This window comes from Coregonus lavaretus, assembly GCF_964263955.1.
Source record: "Coregonus lavaretus genome assembly, chromosome: 7".
NCBI classification, from domain to species: Eukaryota; Metazoa; Chordata; class Actinopteri; order Salmoniformes; family Salmonidae; genus Coregonus; species Coregonus lavaretus.
Genome location: NC_139994.1, coordinates 22,765,985 through 22,785,377, shown reverse-complemented (window position 1 = coordinate 22,785,377; position 19,393 = coordinate 22,765,985). Strand labels below are relative to the sequence as shown.

At 40.8% G+C, this 19,393-nt stretch overlaps 1 protein-coding gene across 2 annotated transcripts; it reads left to right on the top strand.

Moving 5' to 3' along the window:
- The first annotated feature begins 4,342 nt into the window (after window positions 1-4,342).
- Window positions 4,343-14,178, top strand: LOC311132405 (uncharacterized protein). Of its 2 annotated transcripts, XM_084165685.1 has the most exons (8): window positions 4,343-6,717; window positions 8,312-8,460; window positions 11,994-12,124; window positions 12,220-12,281; window positions 12,435-12,535; window positions 12,696-12,874; window positions 13,003-13,117; window positions 14,033-14,178. In XM_084165685.1, exons 1-7 carry the CDS (start codon window positions 4,649-4,651, stop codon window positions 13,096-13,098), a joined length of 2,787 nt encoding a protein of 928 aa, XP_084021811.1. In that variant the 5' UTR covers window positions 4,343-4,648; the 3' UTR covers window positions 13,099-13,117; window positions 14,033-14,178. The 2 variants fall into 2 exon arrangements, with proteins under 2 accessions (XP_084021811.1, XP_084021812.1); XM_084165686.1 differs by having other exon boundaries at window positions 5,230-6,717; window positions 13,003-14,178.
- The last annotated feature ends 5,215 nt before the right edge of the window (window positions 14,179-19,393 follow it).

Here is a 19,393-nt window from a genome sequence, read left to right as displayed (position 1 = left end):
CACTCCAACTGCAGCATCTACTATGACAACAGCAGCTCCTATGACAACAACTGCAGCTCCGACGACCACAACAGCTGCAGCATCTACTACGACAACTGCAACTACGGCTCCTACGACAACCACAACTACAGCACCTATTACAACATCTGCAGTTCCTACAAACGTTGAAGCTCCTACGACAACTGCAGATCATACGACATCTACAATAGGTCCTACGACCACTAGAACTGGAGCTCCTACGAGAACTACAACCACAGCTCCTACTACAATAACCTTAACTCCTACGACAACAGCTGTAGCTCCTACAACCACTACAACTTTAGCATCTACTACGACATCTACTGCAGCTTCTACTACAACAACTGCTGCTCCAACGACCAATATTACTTCAGCACCTACTACAACAATTGCAACTGCAGCTCCTACGACAACTACAACCGCAGGTCCTACTACAATAGCTTTAGATCCTACGACAACAACTGTAGCTCCTACAACCACTACAACTTTAGCATCTACTACGACAGCGACAACTGCAGCTCCTACGACAACTGCAGCTCCCACTACCACTACAACTGCCGAACCTACTACGACAACCACTGCAGCTTCTACTACAACAAGTGCTGTTCCTATGACCATTACTACTGCATCACCTACTACAACAACTGCAACTTCATCTCCTACTACAAACACAACTACAGCACCTACTATGTCAACTGTAGTTCCTACAACAAGTGCAGCTTCTACGACAACTGCAGCTGTTACGACAAATGCAGCTCCTATGACAACTGCAGCTCCTACGACAACTGCAGCACCTACTACGATAACTGCAGCTCCAACATCTCCTGCTGCTCTTACGACAACTGCTGCTCCTACGACAACAACGGTAGCTCCTACTACAGCTGTAGCTCCTACGACCACTACGCATGCAGCATCTACTACTACAACTGCAGCTCCTATGACAACTGCAGCTCCTACGTCAACTGCAGCTCTTATGACAACTACTGTAGGTCCTAAGACCACTACAAATGGAGCTCCTATTAAAACTACAACCGCAGCTCCTACTAAAACAACTGTAGCTCCTACGACCACTTTGACTGCAGCATCTAATTCGACAACGAGAACTCCAGCTCCTACGACAACAACTGCAGCTACAACGACCACTACAACTTCAGAACTTACTACTACAACCACTGCAGCTCCTACTACAACTGCTGTTCCGACGACCACTACAACTGCAGCACCTACTACAACAACTCCAACTTCAGCTCCTACTACAAGAACAACAACTGCACCTACTACAACAACTGCAGTTCCTACAACAACTGCAGTTCATACAAAAACTGCAGCTCTTACAACAACAACTGTAGCTTCTATGACAACAACTGTAGCTCCTACGATCACTACGACTGCAGCATCTACTACGAGAACGACAACTGCTGCTCCTATGACAATTGCAGCTCTTACGACAACTACTGTAGGTCCTACGACCACTACAACTGGAGCTCCTACAACAACTGCAACCGCAGCTCCTACTACAACAAATGTAGCTCCTACGACATCAACTGTAGCTCCTACGGCCACTACAATTGCAGCTCCTACAACAACCACAGCTGCAGCACATACTATGACACCTGCAGTTCCTACAACAACAGCAGGTCCTATGACAACAGAAGCTCTTACGTCAACAACGGTAGCTCCTACGACAACTGTAGCTCCTAAGACCAATACGACTGCAGCATCTACTACTACAACTGCAGCTCCTACAACAACTGCAGCTCTTACGACAACTGCAGCTCCAACGACAACTACATCCTCAGCTCCTTCTACAACAATTGTAGCTCCTACGAATACTGTAGTTCCTACTACCACTACAACTGCATCATCCACCACGACAACCACTATAGCTTCAACGACAACCACAACTGCAACTCCTACTACAACAACTGTAGGTCCCACTACCACTGTAGCTCCTACAACAACCACAACAGCAGCAACTCCAACTGCAGAATCTACTATGACACCTGCTGTTCCTATGACAACTATGACTGCAGTAACTACTGCAGAACCAACTACGACAACCACAACTGCAGCACATATTATGACAAATGCAACACCTACTATGACAACTGCACGTCCTACGACAACTGCAGCTCTTATGACAACAACTGTATCTCCTACGACAACAACTGTAGCTCCTACGACTACTATCACTGTTGAACCTACTAGGACAACTACAACTGCAGCCTCTATGACAACCACAACTCTAGCACCTACTACGGCAACTGCATCTTCTACGACAACTGCAGCTTCTACGACAACTGCAGCTCCTGCGACAACTGCAGCTCCTACGACAACGGCAGCTCTTACGACAACAACTGTAGCTCCTATGACCACAACTGTAGCTTCTACGACAACAAATGTAGCTCTCATGACCACTGCAACTGCATCATATACAACTACACCTACGACTGCTGCTCCTACGACAACTTCAGCTCCTATGAGAACTGCAGCTCCTACAACAACAACTGTAGTTCATATGACAACAACTGTATTTCCTACTACCAGTACAACTGCAGCACCTACTACTACAATGACAACTTTAGTTCCTATGACTACTACAACTGAAGCACCCACTACTACAAATATAACTTCAGCTCCTACGACAACCAAAACAACAGCCAATATTACAACCACAATGACTGATCCTACTACAACTGTCGGTCCTACAACCACTACGACTGCAACGTCTACTACGACAACCACAGCTGCAGTTCCTATGACAACCGCAACTGCAGCTACTGCTACAACCACAACTGCTGCTCTTACTACAATTGTTTACCTTACAACCACAACAACTGAAGCACCTAGTCCTACAATGACAACTGTAGCTCCTACAACTATTACAACTGAAGAACCTTCTGCTATAATGACAACTGCAGGTACTAAGACAACCGCAACAGCAGCCCTGACGAGAACCACTGCAGTTCTTACTACAACAACTGTAGGTCCTAAGACAACTGCAACACATACTACAACATCTACAACGGCAGCTCCTACGGCAAACACACCTGCAGCTCCTACTACAGCATCTGTAGCTTCTATGCCCACTACAACAGCAGCACCTACAATGACAACTGTATCTCCTACAACAACAACAACTGTAGCTCCTACGACCAATAAAACTGCAGCACCAACTACGACAACTGCAGCTCTTATGACAACAACAACAACAGCACTTACGACAATCACAAATGCAGCTCCTAAGACCACTATAAATGCAGCACCTGCTACGACAACCACAAGTACAGCGTCTATGACATCCACAAGTGCAGCTCCTACTACAACAACAGTAGCTCCTACATCCATTACAAGTTCAGCATATGCTACGACAATCACAAGTTCAGCTCCTACTACAATACATGTAGCTCCAATGACAACTTTAGCTTCTACGACCACTACAATTGCAGAACTTACTCCGACAACCATAATTTCACCTCCTACTACAACAATGGCAGCTGCTACAAGAACCACAACTAAAGCTCCTATGACAACCACAACTACAGCTCCTACTACAACAACGGCAGCTGCTATGACAACCGCAACTGCAGCTACTACCACATCCACAACTGTAGCTCCTACGACATCCACAACTGTAGCTCCTATGACCAACACAACTGCAGGTCCAACTACAACAACTGCAGCTCTTATGACAACCACAACAGCAGCCCCTACGACAACCACAAATGTAGCTCCTAAGACCACTATAAATGCAGTATCTGCTACGACAACCACAAATGCAGCATCTATGACAACCACAAGTGCAGCTCCTACTACAACAAATGTAGCTCCTACATCCACTACAAGTTCAGCATCTGCTTTGACAATCACAAGTTCAGCTCGTACTACAACACATGTAGCTGCTATGACAACCTTAGCTTCTAGGACCACTACAATAGCAGAACCTACTCCGACAACCATAACTTCAGCTCCTACTACAACAATGGCAGCTGCTACAAGAACCACAACTAAAGCTCCTATGACAACCACAACTACAGCTCCTACTACAACAACTGTAGCTGCTACGACAACCACAACTGCACCTACTACGACAAATACAAATCCTACGACAACCACCACTGCAGCTCCTACTACAACTGTAGCTCCTACGACCACCATAACAGCAGCACCTACAATGACAACTGTTGCTTTTACAACAACTGAAGCTCCTACGACAATAAATGTAGCTCCTCCAACCACTACACTTCCTACTACAACAACCACAACTACAGCAACTGTAGCTCCTACATCCACAACAAGTGCGGTACCTACTACAACAACCACAACTGTAGCTGCTACAACAACTGTAGCTCCTTCGACCAGTACAACTGCAGTACCTACTACAACAACCACAACTACAGCTCTTACTACAACAAATGTAGCTCCTACGACAACCACAGCAGCTCTTACTACAAAAACTGTAGGTCCTGCGACCACTACAACTGCCGCAGCTACTACGACAACCACAACTGCAGCTCCTACGACAATAACTGTAGCTCCTACGACAACTACACCTGCAATTCCTACTACAACAACCATAACTACAGCTCCTACCCCAACAACTGCAGCTCTTACGACAACTGCAGCTCCTATGACAACCAAAACAGCAGCCCCTACAACAACTACAAATGCAGCTCCTACAACCACTACAACTGCATCATCTGCTACGACAACCACAAGTGCAGCTCCTACTACAACACATGTAGCTCCTACAACAACTTTGGCTTCTACGACCACTACAAATGCAGAACCTACTCCGACAACCATAACTGCAGCTCCTACCACAACAATAGCAGCTGCAATGAAAACCACAACTGCAGCTCTTACTACAACAATGGCAGCTGCTATGACAACCACAAATGCAGCTTCTAGGACATCCACAGCTGCATCTCTTACGACAACTGCAGCACCTACTACAGCACCTGTGGCTCCTACAATCACTACATCTGCAGCCCCTACTACAACACCTGTTGCTCCTACGACCACTACATCTGCAGTACATATTACAACAACCACAACTGCAGTTCCTAATACAACAACTGTAGCTCCTACAACAACCACACCTGCAGCTCCTACGACAAGAACTGTAGCTCCTACGACCACTACAACTGCAGCACATACTATGACAACTGCAGCTCCTATGACAACTGCAGTTCTAACGACAACAACTTTAGCTTCTATTACAACAACTTTGTATCATACAACAACAAATGTAGGTCCTACGACCACTAAAACTGCAGCTCCTACGACTACTGCAACTCCTACTAAAACATCTGTAGCTCCTATGACCACTACAACAGTAGCACCTACAATGACAACTGGAGCTCCTACGACAACAACTGTAGCTCCTATGACAACAACTGTAGTTCCTACAACAACTGTAGCTGCTAAAACAACAAATGTAGCTCCTACGACCACTACAACTGCAGTTCATACTACAACAACTGTAAGTCCGACGACCACTAGAAATGCAGCACCTACTACGACAATTACAACTGCAGCTCCTACAACAACCACAACTGCAGCTCCTACTACAACAACTGTAGCTCCTACAACCACCACAAAAGCAGCACCTGCAATGACAACTGTACCTCCTACAACAACGGCAGCTCCTATGATAATTGCAGCTCCTACGACAACCGCAGCTACTATAACAACAACTGTAGCTCTTACAACAATAACTGTAACTCCTATGACCACTACACCTGCAGTACCTACTACAACAACCACAACTACAGCTCCTACTAAAACTGAAGCTCCTGTGACCACTGAAATTGCAGCACCTACTATGATAACTACAACTGCAGCTCTTACAACAACCACACCTTCATTACCTACTAAAACAACCACAACTGTAGCTCCTACAACAATTGTAGCTGCTAAAACAACAAATGTAGCTCCTACGATCACTACAATTGCAGTTCATGCTACAACTGTAAGTTCTAAGACCACTATAAATGCAGCACCTACAATGAAAACCACAACTGCAGCTCCTACAGCAACAACTGTAGCTCCTACTACGACAACAACTTCACCTCCTACTACATTAACAACTGAAGCTCCTACCACAACCATAGTTGAAGCTCCTTCGACATTCACAGCTGCAGCTCCTACTATGAAAACCACAAATTCCGCTCCTACTACGTTAACAACTGTAGACCATACAACAACCACAACTATAGCTCCTAACACGACAACCACTAACTCTCCAACTACATCTACAACTGCAGCTCCTACTACAACAATCACCAGAGCTCCTACAGCAGCCAGAACAACTGTAGCTTCTACTACGACAACCAAAACTTCAGCTGCCATAATGACAACTACAAATGCAGCTCCAACAATCGCAACTCCAGCTCTTAAAACCACCACAACTGTAGCTTCTACTACGACAACCAAAACTTCAGCTGCCATAATGACAACTACAAATGCAGCTCCAACAATCGCAACTCCAGCTCTTAAAACCACCACCACCACTGTTGCTTCAACTACTACAATTAAAACTGCAGGTCCTACAACCACCACCACAACTGCAGCTCCTAAAACAACGACTACAACTGCAGCACCTACAAGTACAATCACAATTGTACTTCCTAACTCGACAACCACAACTGCAACTTATACCTCAACTTCTACGGCTTCAGTGACAACAACAACTAGGTAGGCAAGATATTTTTGTATAATTATTTTATACAATTCAATTAACACTTTGTCAATCAAGGAACCTTTGCAACAATGAACCATGTATATCCTTGCTTGTGTTGTTGGCTACTGATGTTTTCATAAAAGCATCCAAAATGTCAGCCTTTCTTTAAAAAAGCTCTTTGAGTACCTCAGTCGGTCGAAAGGCGCTATATAAATCCAAACCATTATTATTAATGTGCTTGCTGAAGGCAAGACCACTAGATTTCTTACATACTTCTTCTAATTATTTGATTTATTTAGCCCGCTCTAGCACTTAAACACTTTAAGCTATAAACACGGAACCAAATTTCAAATGTGGAGACGGCCCCAACTTAAATTGCTTGAGAAAACATTTTAGATAGCATTTGTACTTTTTGTTCTACAACAGAAAACAAATAAAGCAACACCTCATTGCACAATGCCTCTCCACTGTGACCTACTTGTTGTGTGTATGTACTGACTTAAATAATATAAATAATATGCAATTTAGCAGACGCTTTTATCCAAAGTGACTTACAGTCATGTGCGCATAAATTTTTTACGTATGGGTGGTCCTGGGTATCAAACCCACTACCCTGGCGTTACAAGCGCCATGCTCTACCAATTGAGCATGTGTATGTGACTTGTATGTGTAACTGACAGATGCACACAAACACACACACACACACATAAAGTATTTTGTCTGTAATGTATTTTTTGTAACATGTCGGAACCCAGTAAGACTAGCTGTCGCCATTGGCATTGGCTACTGGGGATCCCAATAAATCAAATCAAACAATATTTCAAATCAGCTCCCAATGCATTTCAATGGCAATAAAAGGGACATAGACTTACATGGGGAAAATGTGGACACGCTACTCCTCCTAAACCGTTTAAGCTATCAACACCAAACCAACGTTGAAATGTTAAGACTGACCAAACTTATATTGCTTTTATACATCTTTTGATACTATTTTTACTTGTTGAACTATAACCATTTTATAGTTGCATAAAAGCTCCATAGGCTTTAATGGGAAATATTTGGATTCGCCACTTCTCTTAAACCATTGACATTACAAAGACCAATGTACAGACTGACCCATCTTAGATAGCTTGTCATAAGCTTCAAATTCTCTAAAACGGTAACACATTTCATTTGCATAAATTAGCATAACACTTCATGGATTCAATGCCAACCATTAGAACGCAGTGGTAGACATTTAAAATGCTGCTGCTCCTTAACCATTTCAGCTACAAATATTTAAAACAGCTTTAACATTTTCAAAATTTTATAAAATATAACAATTTAAATTAGTATTAATTAGCATATAATAACCCACCCAAAATAATAGTAACTCTTGAACCGTTCAAGCTAGAGAGACCTAACCAACTTTCATATGTTCAGCCTATCCTATCCTATCCTATCATATCCATCAATCAATATTTCCATCTACCTACTTTTTCCAATTACAACCAGTTACTACCATTACTATAACTTATTTCACAACAATAAATACTTTAAGACAAGCTAGCAAGCACACATATTTTCTTTAGGAAATGTACTTTTCCATTTATTATTATTTTCTCTTAGATTTGGCACAGTGGTGGTTTTTGTTAGACTGATGTTCCAGCTCAAAAAACCAGTCCCCACTGAGGATGATGTCCTTGGTGCCATCAAGAATCAACTGTCTCGTCAATTCAGGACCACTCAAACCACCTACCAGAATGCAACTTATATCAGTGAGTTCAACAAATGAGGCTTATATCATAAAGACATTTATTTCCACTCTATAAAATAATTTCTTAATAAGAAAACATTCAACTGCTCCTGCTATCTAAATACTATTAATGTTTTTCAATGTTGTTGAAACTCCTAAGTTGTGGCAGTTCAGGAAATATATATTTTTTAAAGGATATGTATATGTATGTATGTATGTATGTATGTATGTATATATGTGTGTGTGTGTGTGTGTGTGTGTGTATGTGTATATATATATATATATATATATATATATATATATATATATGTATATACAGTGGGGAAAAAAGTATTTAGTCAGCCACCACTTAAAAAGATGAGAGAGGCCTGTAATTTTCATCATAGGTACACGTCAACTATGACAGACAAATTGAGAAAAAATAATCCAGAAAATCACATTGTAGGATTTTTTATGAATTTATTTGCAAATTATGGTGGAAAATAAGTATTTGGTCACCTACAAACAAGCAAGATTTCTGGCTCTCACAGACCTGTAACTTCTTCTTTAAGAGGCTCCTCTGTCCTACACTCGTTACCTGTATTAATGGCACCTGTTTGAACTTGTTATCAGTATAAAAGACACCTGTCCACAACCTCAAACAGTCACACTCCAAACTCCACTATGGCCAAGACCAAAGAGCTGTCAAAGGACACCAGAAGCAAAATTGTAGACCTGCACCAGGCTGGGAAGACTGAATCTGCAGTAGGTAAGCAGCTTGGTTTGAAGAAATCAACTGTGGGAGCAATTATTAGGAAATGGAAGACATACAAGACCACTGATAATCTCCCTCGATCTGGGGCTCCACGCAAGATCTCACTTCGTGGGGTCAAAATGATCACAAGAACGGTGAGCAAAAATCCCAGAACCACACGGGGGGACCTAGTGAATGACCTGCAGAGAGCTGGGACAAAAGTAACAAAGCCTACCATCAGTAACACACTACGCCGCCAGGGACTCAAATCCTGCAGTGGCAGACGTGTCCCCCTGCTTAAGCCAGTACATGTCCAGGCCCGTCTGAAGTTTTCTAGAGTGCATTTGGATGATCCAGAAGAGGATTGGAAGAATGTCATATGGTCAGATGAAACCAAAATAGAACTTTTTGGTAAAAACTCAACTCGTCGTGTTTGGAGGACAAAGAATGATGAGTTGCATCCAAAGAACACCATACCTACTGTGAAGCATGGGGGTGGAAACATCATGCTTTGGAGCTGTTTTTCTGCAAAGGACCAGGACGACTGATCCGTGTAAAGGAAAGAATGAATGGGGCCATGTATCGTGAGATTTTGAGTGAAAACCTCCTTCCATCAGCAAGGGCATTGAAGATGAAACGTGGCTGGGTCTTTCAGCATGACAATGATCCCAAACACACCGCCCGGGCAACGAAGGAGTGGCTTCGTAAGAAGCATTTCAAGGTCCTGGAGTGGCCTAGCCAGTCTCCAGATCTCAACCCCATAGAAAATCTTTGGAGGGAGTTGAAAGTCCGTGTTGCCCAGCGACAGCCCCAAAACATCATTGCTCTAGAGGAGATCTACATGGAGGAATGGGCCAAAATACCAGCAACAGTGTGTGAAAACCTTGTGAAGACTTACAGAAAACGTTTGACCTCTGTCATTGCCAACAAAGGGTATATAACAAAGTATTGAGAAACTTTTGTTATTGACCAAATACTTATTTTCCACCATAATTTGCTAATAAATTCATTAAAAATACTACAATGTGATTTTCTGGATTTTATTTCCTCATTTTGTCTGTCATAGTTGACGTGTACCTATGATGAAAATTACAGGCCTCTCTCATCTTTTTAAGTGGGAGAACTTGCACAATTGGTGGCTGACTAAAAAAGTATTTGATCCCCTGCTGATTTTGTAAGTTTGCCCACTGACAAAGAAATTATCAGTCTATTTTTTAATGGTAAGTTTATTTGAACAGTGAGAGACAGAATAACAACAAAAAAATCCAGAAGAACGCATGTCAAAAATGTTATAAATTGATTTGCATTTTAATGAGGGAAATAAGTATTTGACCCCCTCTCAATCAGAATGATTTCTGGCTCCCAGGTGTCTTTTATACAGGTAACGAGCTGAGATTGCTACCTGTATAAAAGACACCTGTCCACAGAAGCAATCAATCAATCAGATTCCAAACTCTCCACCATGGCCAAGACCAAAGAGCTCCCAAGGATGTCATTGAAAATATTGTAGACCTACACAAGGCTGGAATGGGCTACAAAACCATCGCCAAGCAGCTTGGTGAGAAGGTGACAACAGTTGGTGCGATTATTCGCAAATGGAAGAAACACAAAAGAACTGTCAATCTCCCTCGGCCTGGGGCTCCATGCAAGATCTCACCTCGTGAGATGATCATGAGAATGGTGAGGAATCAGCCAATAACTACACAGGAGGATCTTGTCAATGATCTCAAGGCAGCTGGGATCATAGTCATCAAGAAAACAATTGGTAACACACTACGCTGTGAAGGACTGAAATCCTGCAACACCCGCAAGGTCCCCCTGCTCAAGAAAGCACATATACAGGCCCGTCTGAAGTTTGCCAATGAACTGGGTGAAAGTGTTGTGGTCAGATGAGACCAAAACGGAGCTCTTTGGCATCAACTCAACTCGCCGTGTTTGGAGGAGGAGGAATGCTGCCTATGACCCCAAGAACACCATCCCCACCGTCAAACATGGAGGTGGAAACATTATGCTTTGGTGGTGTTTTTCTGCTAAGGGGACAGGACAACTTCACCGCATCAAAGAGACGATGGACGGGGCCATGTACCGTCAAATCTTGGGTGAGAACCTCCTTCCCTCAGCCAGGGCATTGAAAATGGTTTGTGTATGGGTATTCCAGTATGACAATGACCCAAAACACACGGCCAAGTCAAGAAAGGAGTGGATCAAGAAGAAGCACATTAAGGTCCTATAGTGGCATAGCCAGTCTCCAGACCTTAATACCATTGAAAATCTGTGGAGGGAGCTGAAGGTTCGAGTTGCCAAACGTCAGCCTCGAAACCTTAATGACTTGGAGAAGATCTGCAAAGAGGAGTGGGACATAATCCCTCCTGAGATGTGTGCAAACCTGGTGGCCAACTACAAGAAACGTCTGACCTCTGTGATTGCCAACATGGGTTTTGCCACCAAGTACTAAGTCATGTTTTGCAGAGGGGTCAAATACTTATTTCCCTCATTAAAATGCAAATCAATTTATAAAATTTTTGACGTTATTCTGTCTCTCACTGTTCAAATAAACCTACCATTAAAATTATAGACTGATCATGTCTTTGTCAGTCGGCAAACGTACAAAATCAGCAGGGGATCAAATACATTTTTCCCTCACTGTATATTTGTGAGAAGAAAAAAAACATATGGGGGATTGGAAGTGATGCAGACAATTACATTGATGGAAGTTACAATCTATCTGCAATATTAAAGCTGACCTACCCAAAAAAAAAAAAAAAGTTGTAGCAGTTAATTTTGTCTGTTGCTATAGTGACCTTTTTTTTGTGTGCTCACAGAACTTACAGATACTTCATTTGCCATCGACCTTGGTTTCAAAATCACCAACGTAACCCTGGAGTCTCTAAGTAATAGACTCACATTCACCAATGAGACCTACGTCCAGATACAGGATTCAATTAACAGACTAGTAAGATACTGTGCTTCTATACAAAATATACATCCATGGTCATGTTCAGGTCACGATAGTAATTGACAACTTGATGTTTTTTTGTCCCCTTTTAGCTCCATACAATTCTCAGTGAACCAGACGGCAAACAGTTTCCCTTTCCCAAAGCCAACTTCACGTAAGTACAACGTCATGCCCATGAACCAACCCAGCGTTCTCAACTGCACTCTTTAGAATTTCTCCAGATTTCATACAGCTGCTGCTTGTACAGCTAAACGGGATGAAGGGAACATGTTCAACTCTCACACAAAACCCATTTTTACGTCCACAGCGCTGATGGCACTCAAATCAGGGCAAACGTGATATATGTATACAAAGAGGAAGATGTCAACCTCCCTAGTGGTTTTCTACAGGAAGTCTTAAAAGTCTCAGGTATGCTGCTTTTGTCATTTCTATGATTTTTATGACAGTGAGTTATCAAACACCATGTAACGTGTATAATAATCAATCTCGAAAACACTTATATATCTATGTTATATGACATATTACAAGTTTATATTCCCTCCAAAATATATTTTCATTTATATTCTAGGTCTCCTGACCACCACTGTTGCCCCAACAACAACTACCAGCACCACACCACTTCCTACCCTTTTGCTGACCATTCCTTTCAATACCACAAGTGTTGGAGGTTTTCCTGGCTGGGCTTTGGCCATTATCATCCCTTGTGGCATCGCTATCATTCTGGTACCCCTGTGGATCCTGCTATGTGTACGTACAGGCTTGTGTTCACATGTGTACTGTGAAAATAGTTTACAAAGTATTTCATCAAATAAGCTGTTTAATTTCTGCAATGATATTTTGCATGTGAATCATACTTCCCCATTTTTGTTTTGCAGTGCATGCTATGTGGCTGCTGTGCAGCTGTAAGGAGACGCTGGCACAGACGAAGATCTTACAATGTACAGTACACCACCAGAAACGGCCTCTTCTGAGGTGACAACACTAACATCGGTGGGCAACTGTCATCACAAGAACAGCTAATTATCTATCTATCTATATCTGCTAATCAGGAGACTTCAGTGGGGACTTGCATACATTTTTTATCATAAAAATAACATTCATAATAGGCTTAATAGGCCACATGTTTGCTGTGCATTGTATTATACATCTGATTGTTAATCAAAATTACAGCTGATCTGAACAGTATGTACACTACCGGGCAAAAGTTTTAGAACACCTACTCATTCAAGGTTTTTTCTTTATTTGTACTATTTTCTACGTTGTAGAATAATAGTGAAGACATCAAAACTATGAAATAACACATATGGAATCATGTAGTAACCAAGAAAGTGTTAAACAAATCAAAATATATTTTATAGTAATGATGGACTGTCGTTTCTCTTTGCTTATTTGAGCTGTTCTTGCCATAATATGGACTTGTTTTTTTACCAAATAGGGCTAAATTCTGTATACCCCCCCTACCTTGTCACAACACAACTGATATGTTCAAATGCATTAAGAATGAAAGAAATTCCACAAATTAACTTTTAAGAAGGCACACCTGTTAATTGAAATGCATTCCAGGTGACTAGCTACCTCATGAAGCTGGTTGAGAGAATGTCAAGAGTGTGCAAAGCTGTCATCAAGGCAAATGGTGACTACTTGAAAAATCTCAAATATATTTAGATTTGTTTAACACTTTTTTGGTTACTACATGATTGTGTTATTTCATAGTTTTGACGTCTTCACTATTATTCTACAACATAGAAAATAAATATTTATTTTCAGTTTTGTTATTTCCTCTCTTGATTAACTATGAACTAATTTATTTTAAACTGCAATACAGTACTTGTTTCTTCATCATACAGGTTGACAAATGTAATAAAGACTTTGGAAATCAGTATTAAGTAAAACATTTTTTAATAGGTTTGACTCAAGAGGGGGATTACAGACAGCACATCTAAACATCAAAGGAAGTCAAGATTGTCTGACCTTGCACCTTACGCTCAGAAATATCTAACACAATTTTATATCTATGTGAAACACAACATTATTAAAGGCCTAGTGCAGTCAAAAACATGATGTCCTGTGCTTTATATATATTTCCACACTATGAGGTTGAATAGGCGAGAGTGTGGTAAATTGAGCCATTGTTTACATTCAGCATCACTCCATCAAGGGAAATATCATATTCTTTCTAATAAAGATATCTACATATATTTCAGGATGTTATGTATCCCTGGAAATAATCAGAATTTCTGTAAACATTTTGAAAACATAGCTTGTCCATGTTGTGGTGTCTTGGCACAACTTACCCTGGGTATGGGTTAAATTGCACTGCGGGACAGGGTAAGTTAAGCCGTCTACACATTGCTGTACTGAATGAAATATTACCACTACCCTTTTAAAACCATGTCTATCTTTATTTCCCAAACACAATTCAACACAATCACAATCACTATTGTAACCCAGTCTTAACACCTAACAAACACTTTGTACTTTTTAAAAACAATTTTAACATAGGCCAGGCCCTGTTGTTACCTCATATCCCAGTGATAATGCCTTGCATTACACCTGGGAAGTAAACACTTCAATTTGCTCAACTTTCCATTGGCTCAACCATTGGCTCAACTTACCCCAAGGCAAACATTTTGACTATGTTAGCCCACACAGCTACAAGGATGCAATTAAATGCTAGGTTTATAATCTCATATTGAAGCTTATAGAGACCCCAACTGATGTATAGAAAAATCTTTAAATGATCTACTTTGGTTTAGATACAAGCATCATGAAACCTCAAACACAACAAATTAATTTGACTTCGTGAAAATCAGTTTTTTGGACCTAACTTGCTTACAACTTTTTCCATGTGGTTTCTTCCTTCACAGACTCCATGACATTATGACCTCTTCCTAAATATTAGGTGAAATTATTAATTTTGTAGGTGGCTCAACTTAACCCACTCTCCGCTAATAAAATGATAATGCCCTTTTAGTGTAAGTGCTGTTTGAAAAGACCGCCTGACATTTGAGCATGTTTTCGTGGGATGGAGTTTTGGCCTGCTTGGTAACATCACCAGGTGGTAAATTAGTTGATAGACCAATAAGAAAGAGAGTTCCAAACCTCTCTGCCAATAATGGCTAGTTTTCAGTTTTCAGTTTTCCCCTCTCCACATAGACCACTCCCAAACAGTCCGAGCAAAATTCTTGCTTGAGAAATTGCTCTTTGCTAAGAAGCTATTTTTGTTTCTTTTTGACCATTTTAATTGAAAACAATCACAATAAGGTACTTAAGTGTTACTCATAAATTATTTGATATTGAGATAAAAACAAAAACTTGAAGGAATTATGGTTGGGCAGTGATAGAGAAGGGTGATGCTTGAATTGCCTCCGATGTTGTTCTGAGACAATTTGAAAATAGGCTATTTCAAAATGCTTAGAACTATTGCCCTCCGTGATAATGGAAATATATGAATACGGGTAATATTGTGATTCTTGCCATCCCCCTGTGATCAGAGAAAATGAACTATCCCTAACTAAAGGCCACTTAGCGGCTATATGGCAATGGGTCTTACACCTATCCCTGCCCATTCATCTCCAGTGGACGACAGCTTCCTTCAACACAGGCAATATCGCCTCTCCCACAAATTAACAATTTGCTGATTTGCTCATTTACATTTTTGTTCTTAGTAATTCACCTGCAAAAATTCTTAACATATTGTACGTTTTGCAAATTCGTAACATATTTTACGAATTGTAATTCATAACATATCATAAGAAATGGATGATGGATATCTATAAATTAATACATACCGTATGAAATGTAAGATACATTATCATACTAAATGGAGTTTCTCGGATTTATGTACAGAATAATACGAAATGCTCTGAGACCATGTTGGAATACCTGTTGCTGAAATAATGATACAACTGAGTAATCTTATGTTCAATGTAAATATCGTGTAACCCCTCAAAATGCTTAATGCTGGATGTGTCAATGTGTAGTTCATACATTCATAATCTATGAGAAGAATGACTGTCTTACTTCAATTAGCCACAAAATCTCTTGTTTGAAAGCGACTGCTTTCTGGAAGCTGTGCAGCACCATTTCCCCTACATTTTCCCCTACTTGCCCAAGCAAAAGAAAAGTGTAATTTAATATATTTGAAGTATACTTAAATACACTAAAAATTCAAATAATATACTTCAAATACGAGATGTATTTTTCTAGTATATCTGAAGTATACTATAAATATAATATCATTACACTTCAACACACTTATTAAAAGTGTACTTTATATTAATTGTTTTTTCCCTCTTTAAGTATACTATACAGTGGCTTGCGAAAGTATTCACCCCTTGGCATTTTTCCTATTTTGTTGCCTTACAACCTGGATTTTGTGGGGGGGGGGGGTGGGGCGGGGGGGACTGTATCATTTCATTTACACAACGTGTTTTGTAAAACTAACAAGAAATAAGACCAAAAAAATACTTGAGCGTGCATAACTATTCACCCCCCCCCCCCCCCCCCCCCAAAGTTAATACTTTGTAGAGCCACCTTTTGCAGCAATTACAGCTGCAAATCTCTCTGGGTATGTCTCTATAAGCCTGGCCACTGGGATTTTGGCCATTCTTCAAGGCAAAACTGCTCCAGCTCCTTCAAGTTGGATGGGTTCCCCTGATGTACAGCAATCTTTAAATCATACTAGAGATTCTCAATTGGATTGAGGTCTGGGCTTTGACTTGGCCATTCCAAGACATTTAAATGTTTCACCTTAAACCACTCAAGTGTTGCTTTAGCAGTATGCTTAGGGTCATTATCCTGCTGGAAGGTGAACCTCCGTCCCAGTCTCAAATCTCTGGAAGACTGAAACAGGTTTCCCTCAAGAATTTCCCTGTATTCAGCGCCATCCATCATTCTGACCATTTAAATTACAGGTTGTAAAGCAACAAAATAGGAAAAAACGCCAAGGGGGATGAATACTTGTATGTTCGCTAAGTTTGAAACTTAAACACACTCATTAAAACTATTCGTCAATTTCAAACGCTTTAATTATAATTTAGTATATTATTTCAAAATACAGTTGTTTTTAAGTTAAAGCACTTATTTTCATGAAACTCTGTGAGTGATCAAGTCACTACAAGTATACAGTGCCTTGCAAAAGTATTTATACGTCTTGGATTTCTTCACATTTTATTGTGTTACGAAGTGGGGTTAAAATTGAAGTGTCATTTTTTGTCAACAATGAACTCAAAATATTCTGTAATGTCAAAGTGGAAAAATATATATTTTTTAATTAATACAAATTAAATAACTAAAATATAGTCAAGTATTCAGCCCCTTTGTTTAGGAAAGCCTAAATTAGTTCAGGAGTAAACAGAGTAATTTTGGCTTAACAAATCACAGAACATATTACATGGATTTGTGTGAAATAATAGGGGTTGACATTATTTTTTTATGACCCTTCCTCTGTCCCCCATACATACAACATCTGTAAGGTCCCTCAGTCAAGTTTTGAACTTCAAACACAGATTCAACTACAAAGACCAGGGACCCTTTCGAAAGCCTCATAAAAGGGCTGTGATTGGTAGATTGTTAACAATATCAAATCAGACACTGAATAGCTCTTTAAGCATGGTCAAGTTCATAATTACAGTGAGGGAAAAAAGTATTTGATCCCCTGCTGATTTTGTACGTTTGCCCACTGACAAAGACATGATCAGTCTATAATTTTAATGGTAGGTTTATTTGAACAGTGAGAGACAGAATAACAACAAAAAAATCCAGAAAATCGCATGTCAAAAATGTTATAAATTTATTTGCATTTTAATGAGGGAAATAAGTATTTGACCCTTCTGCAAAACATGACTTAGTACTTGGTGGCAAAACCCTTGTTGGCAATCACAGAGCTCAGACGTTTCTTGTAGTTGGCCACCAGGTTTGCACACATCTCAGGAGGGATTTTGTCCCACTCCTCTTTGCAGATCTTCTCCAAGTCATTAAGGTTTCGAGCCGGACGTTTGGCAACTCGAACCTTCAGCTCCCTCCACAGATTTTCTATGGGATTAAGGTCTGGAGAGTGGCTATGCCACTCCAGGACCTTAATATGCTTCTTCTTGAGCCACTCCTTTGTTGCCTTGGCCATGTGTTTTGGGTCATTGTCATGCTGGAATACCCATCCACAAACCATTTTCAATGCCCTGGCTGAGGGAAGGAGGTTCTCACCCAAGATTTGACGGTACATGGCCCCGTCCATCGTCCCTTTGATGCGGTGAAGTTGTCCTGTCTCCTTAGCAGCAAAACACCCCCAAAGCATAATGTTTCCACCTCTATTTTTGACGGTGGGGATGGTGTTCTTGGGGTCATAGGCAGCATTCCTCCTCCTCCAAACACGGCGAGTTGAGTTGATGCCAAAGAGCTCAATTTTGGTCTCATCTGACCACAACACTTTCACCCAGTTCTCCTCTGAATCATGAAAATTTTCATTGGCAAACTTCAGACGGACATGTATATGTGCTTTCTTGAGCAGGGGGACCTTGTGGGCGCTGCAGGATTTCAGTCCTTCACGGCGTAGTGTGTTACCAATTGTTTTCTTGGTGACTATGGTCCCAGCTGCCTTGAGATCATTGACAAGATCCTCCCGTGTAGTTCTGGGCTGATTCTTCACCGTTCTCATGATCATTGCAACTCCACGAGGTGAGATCTACAGTTGTTTTGTATTTCTTCCATTTGGGAATAATCGCACCAACTGTTGTCACCTTCTCACCAAGCTGCTTGGCGATGGTCTTGTAGCCCATTCTAGCCTTGTGTAGGTCTACAATCTTGTCCCTGACATCCTTGGAGAGCTCTTTGGTCTGTGCCATTGTGGAGAGTTTGGAATCTGATTGATTGATTGCTTCTGTGGACAGGTGTATTTTATACAGGTAACAAGCTGAGATTAGGAGCACTCCCTTTAAGAGTGTGCTCCTAATCTCAGCTCGTTACCTGTATAGAAGACACCTGGGAGCCAGAAATCTTTCTGATTGAGAGGGGGTCAAATACTTATTTCCCTCATTAAAATGCAAATCAATTTATAACATTTTTGACATGCATCTTTCTGGATTCTTTTGTTGTTATTCTTTCTCTCACTGTTCAAATCAACCTACCATTAAAATTATAGACTGATCATTTCTTTGAAAGTGGGCAAACGTACAAAATCAGCAGGGTACTTTTTTCCCTCACTGTACGTAAGTAGTTTTTCAAAAAAGTACATTTAACTTAAATTTCCACAAAATATATTTAATGTAT

Coding starts and splice junctions, on each gene's coding strand:
- LOC311132405 (XM_084165685.1), top strand. CDS start 4,649: ATGACAACCAAAACAGCAGCCCCTACAACAACTACAAATGCAGCTCCT. Junction 6,718..8,311: donor TCAGTGACAACAACAACTAG/GTAGGCAAGATA, acceptor ATTTTCTCTTAG/ATTTGGCACAGTGGTGGTTT. Junction 8,461..11,993: donor CCAGAATGCAACTTATATCA/GTGAGTTCAACA, acceptor GTGTGCTCACAG/AACTTACAGATACTTCATTT.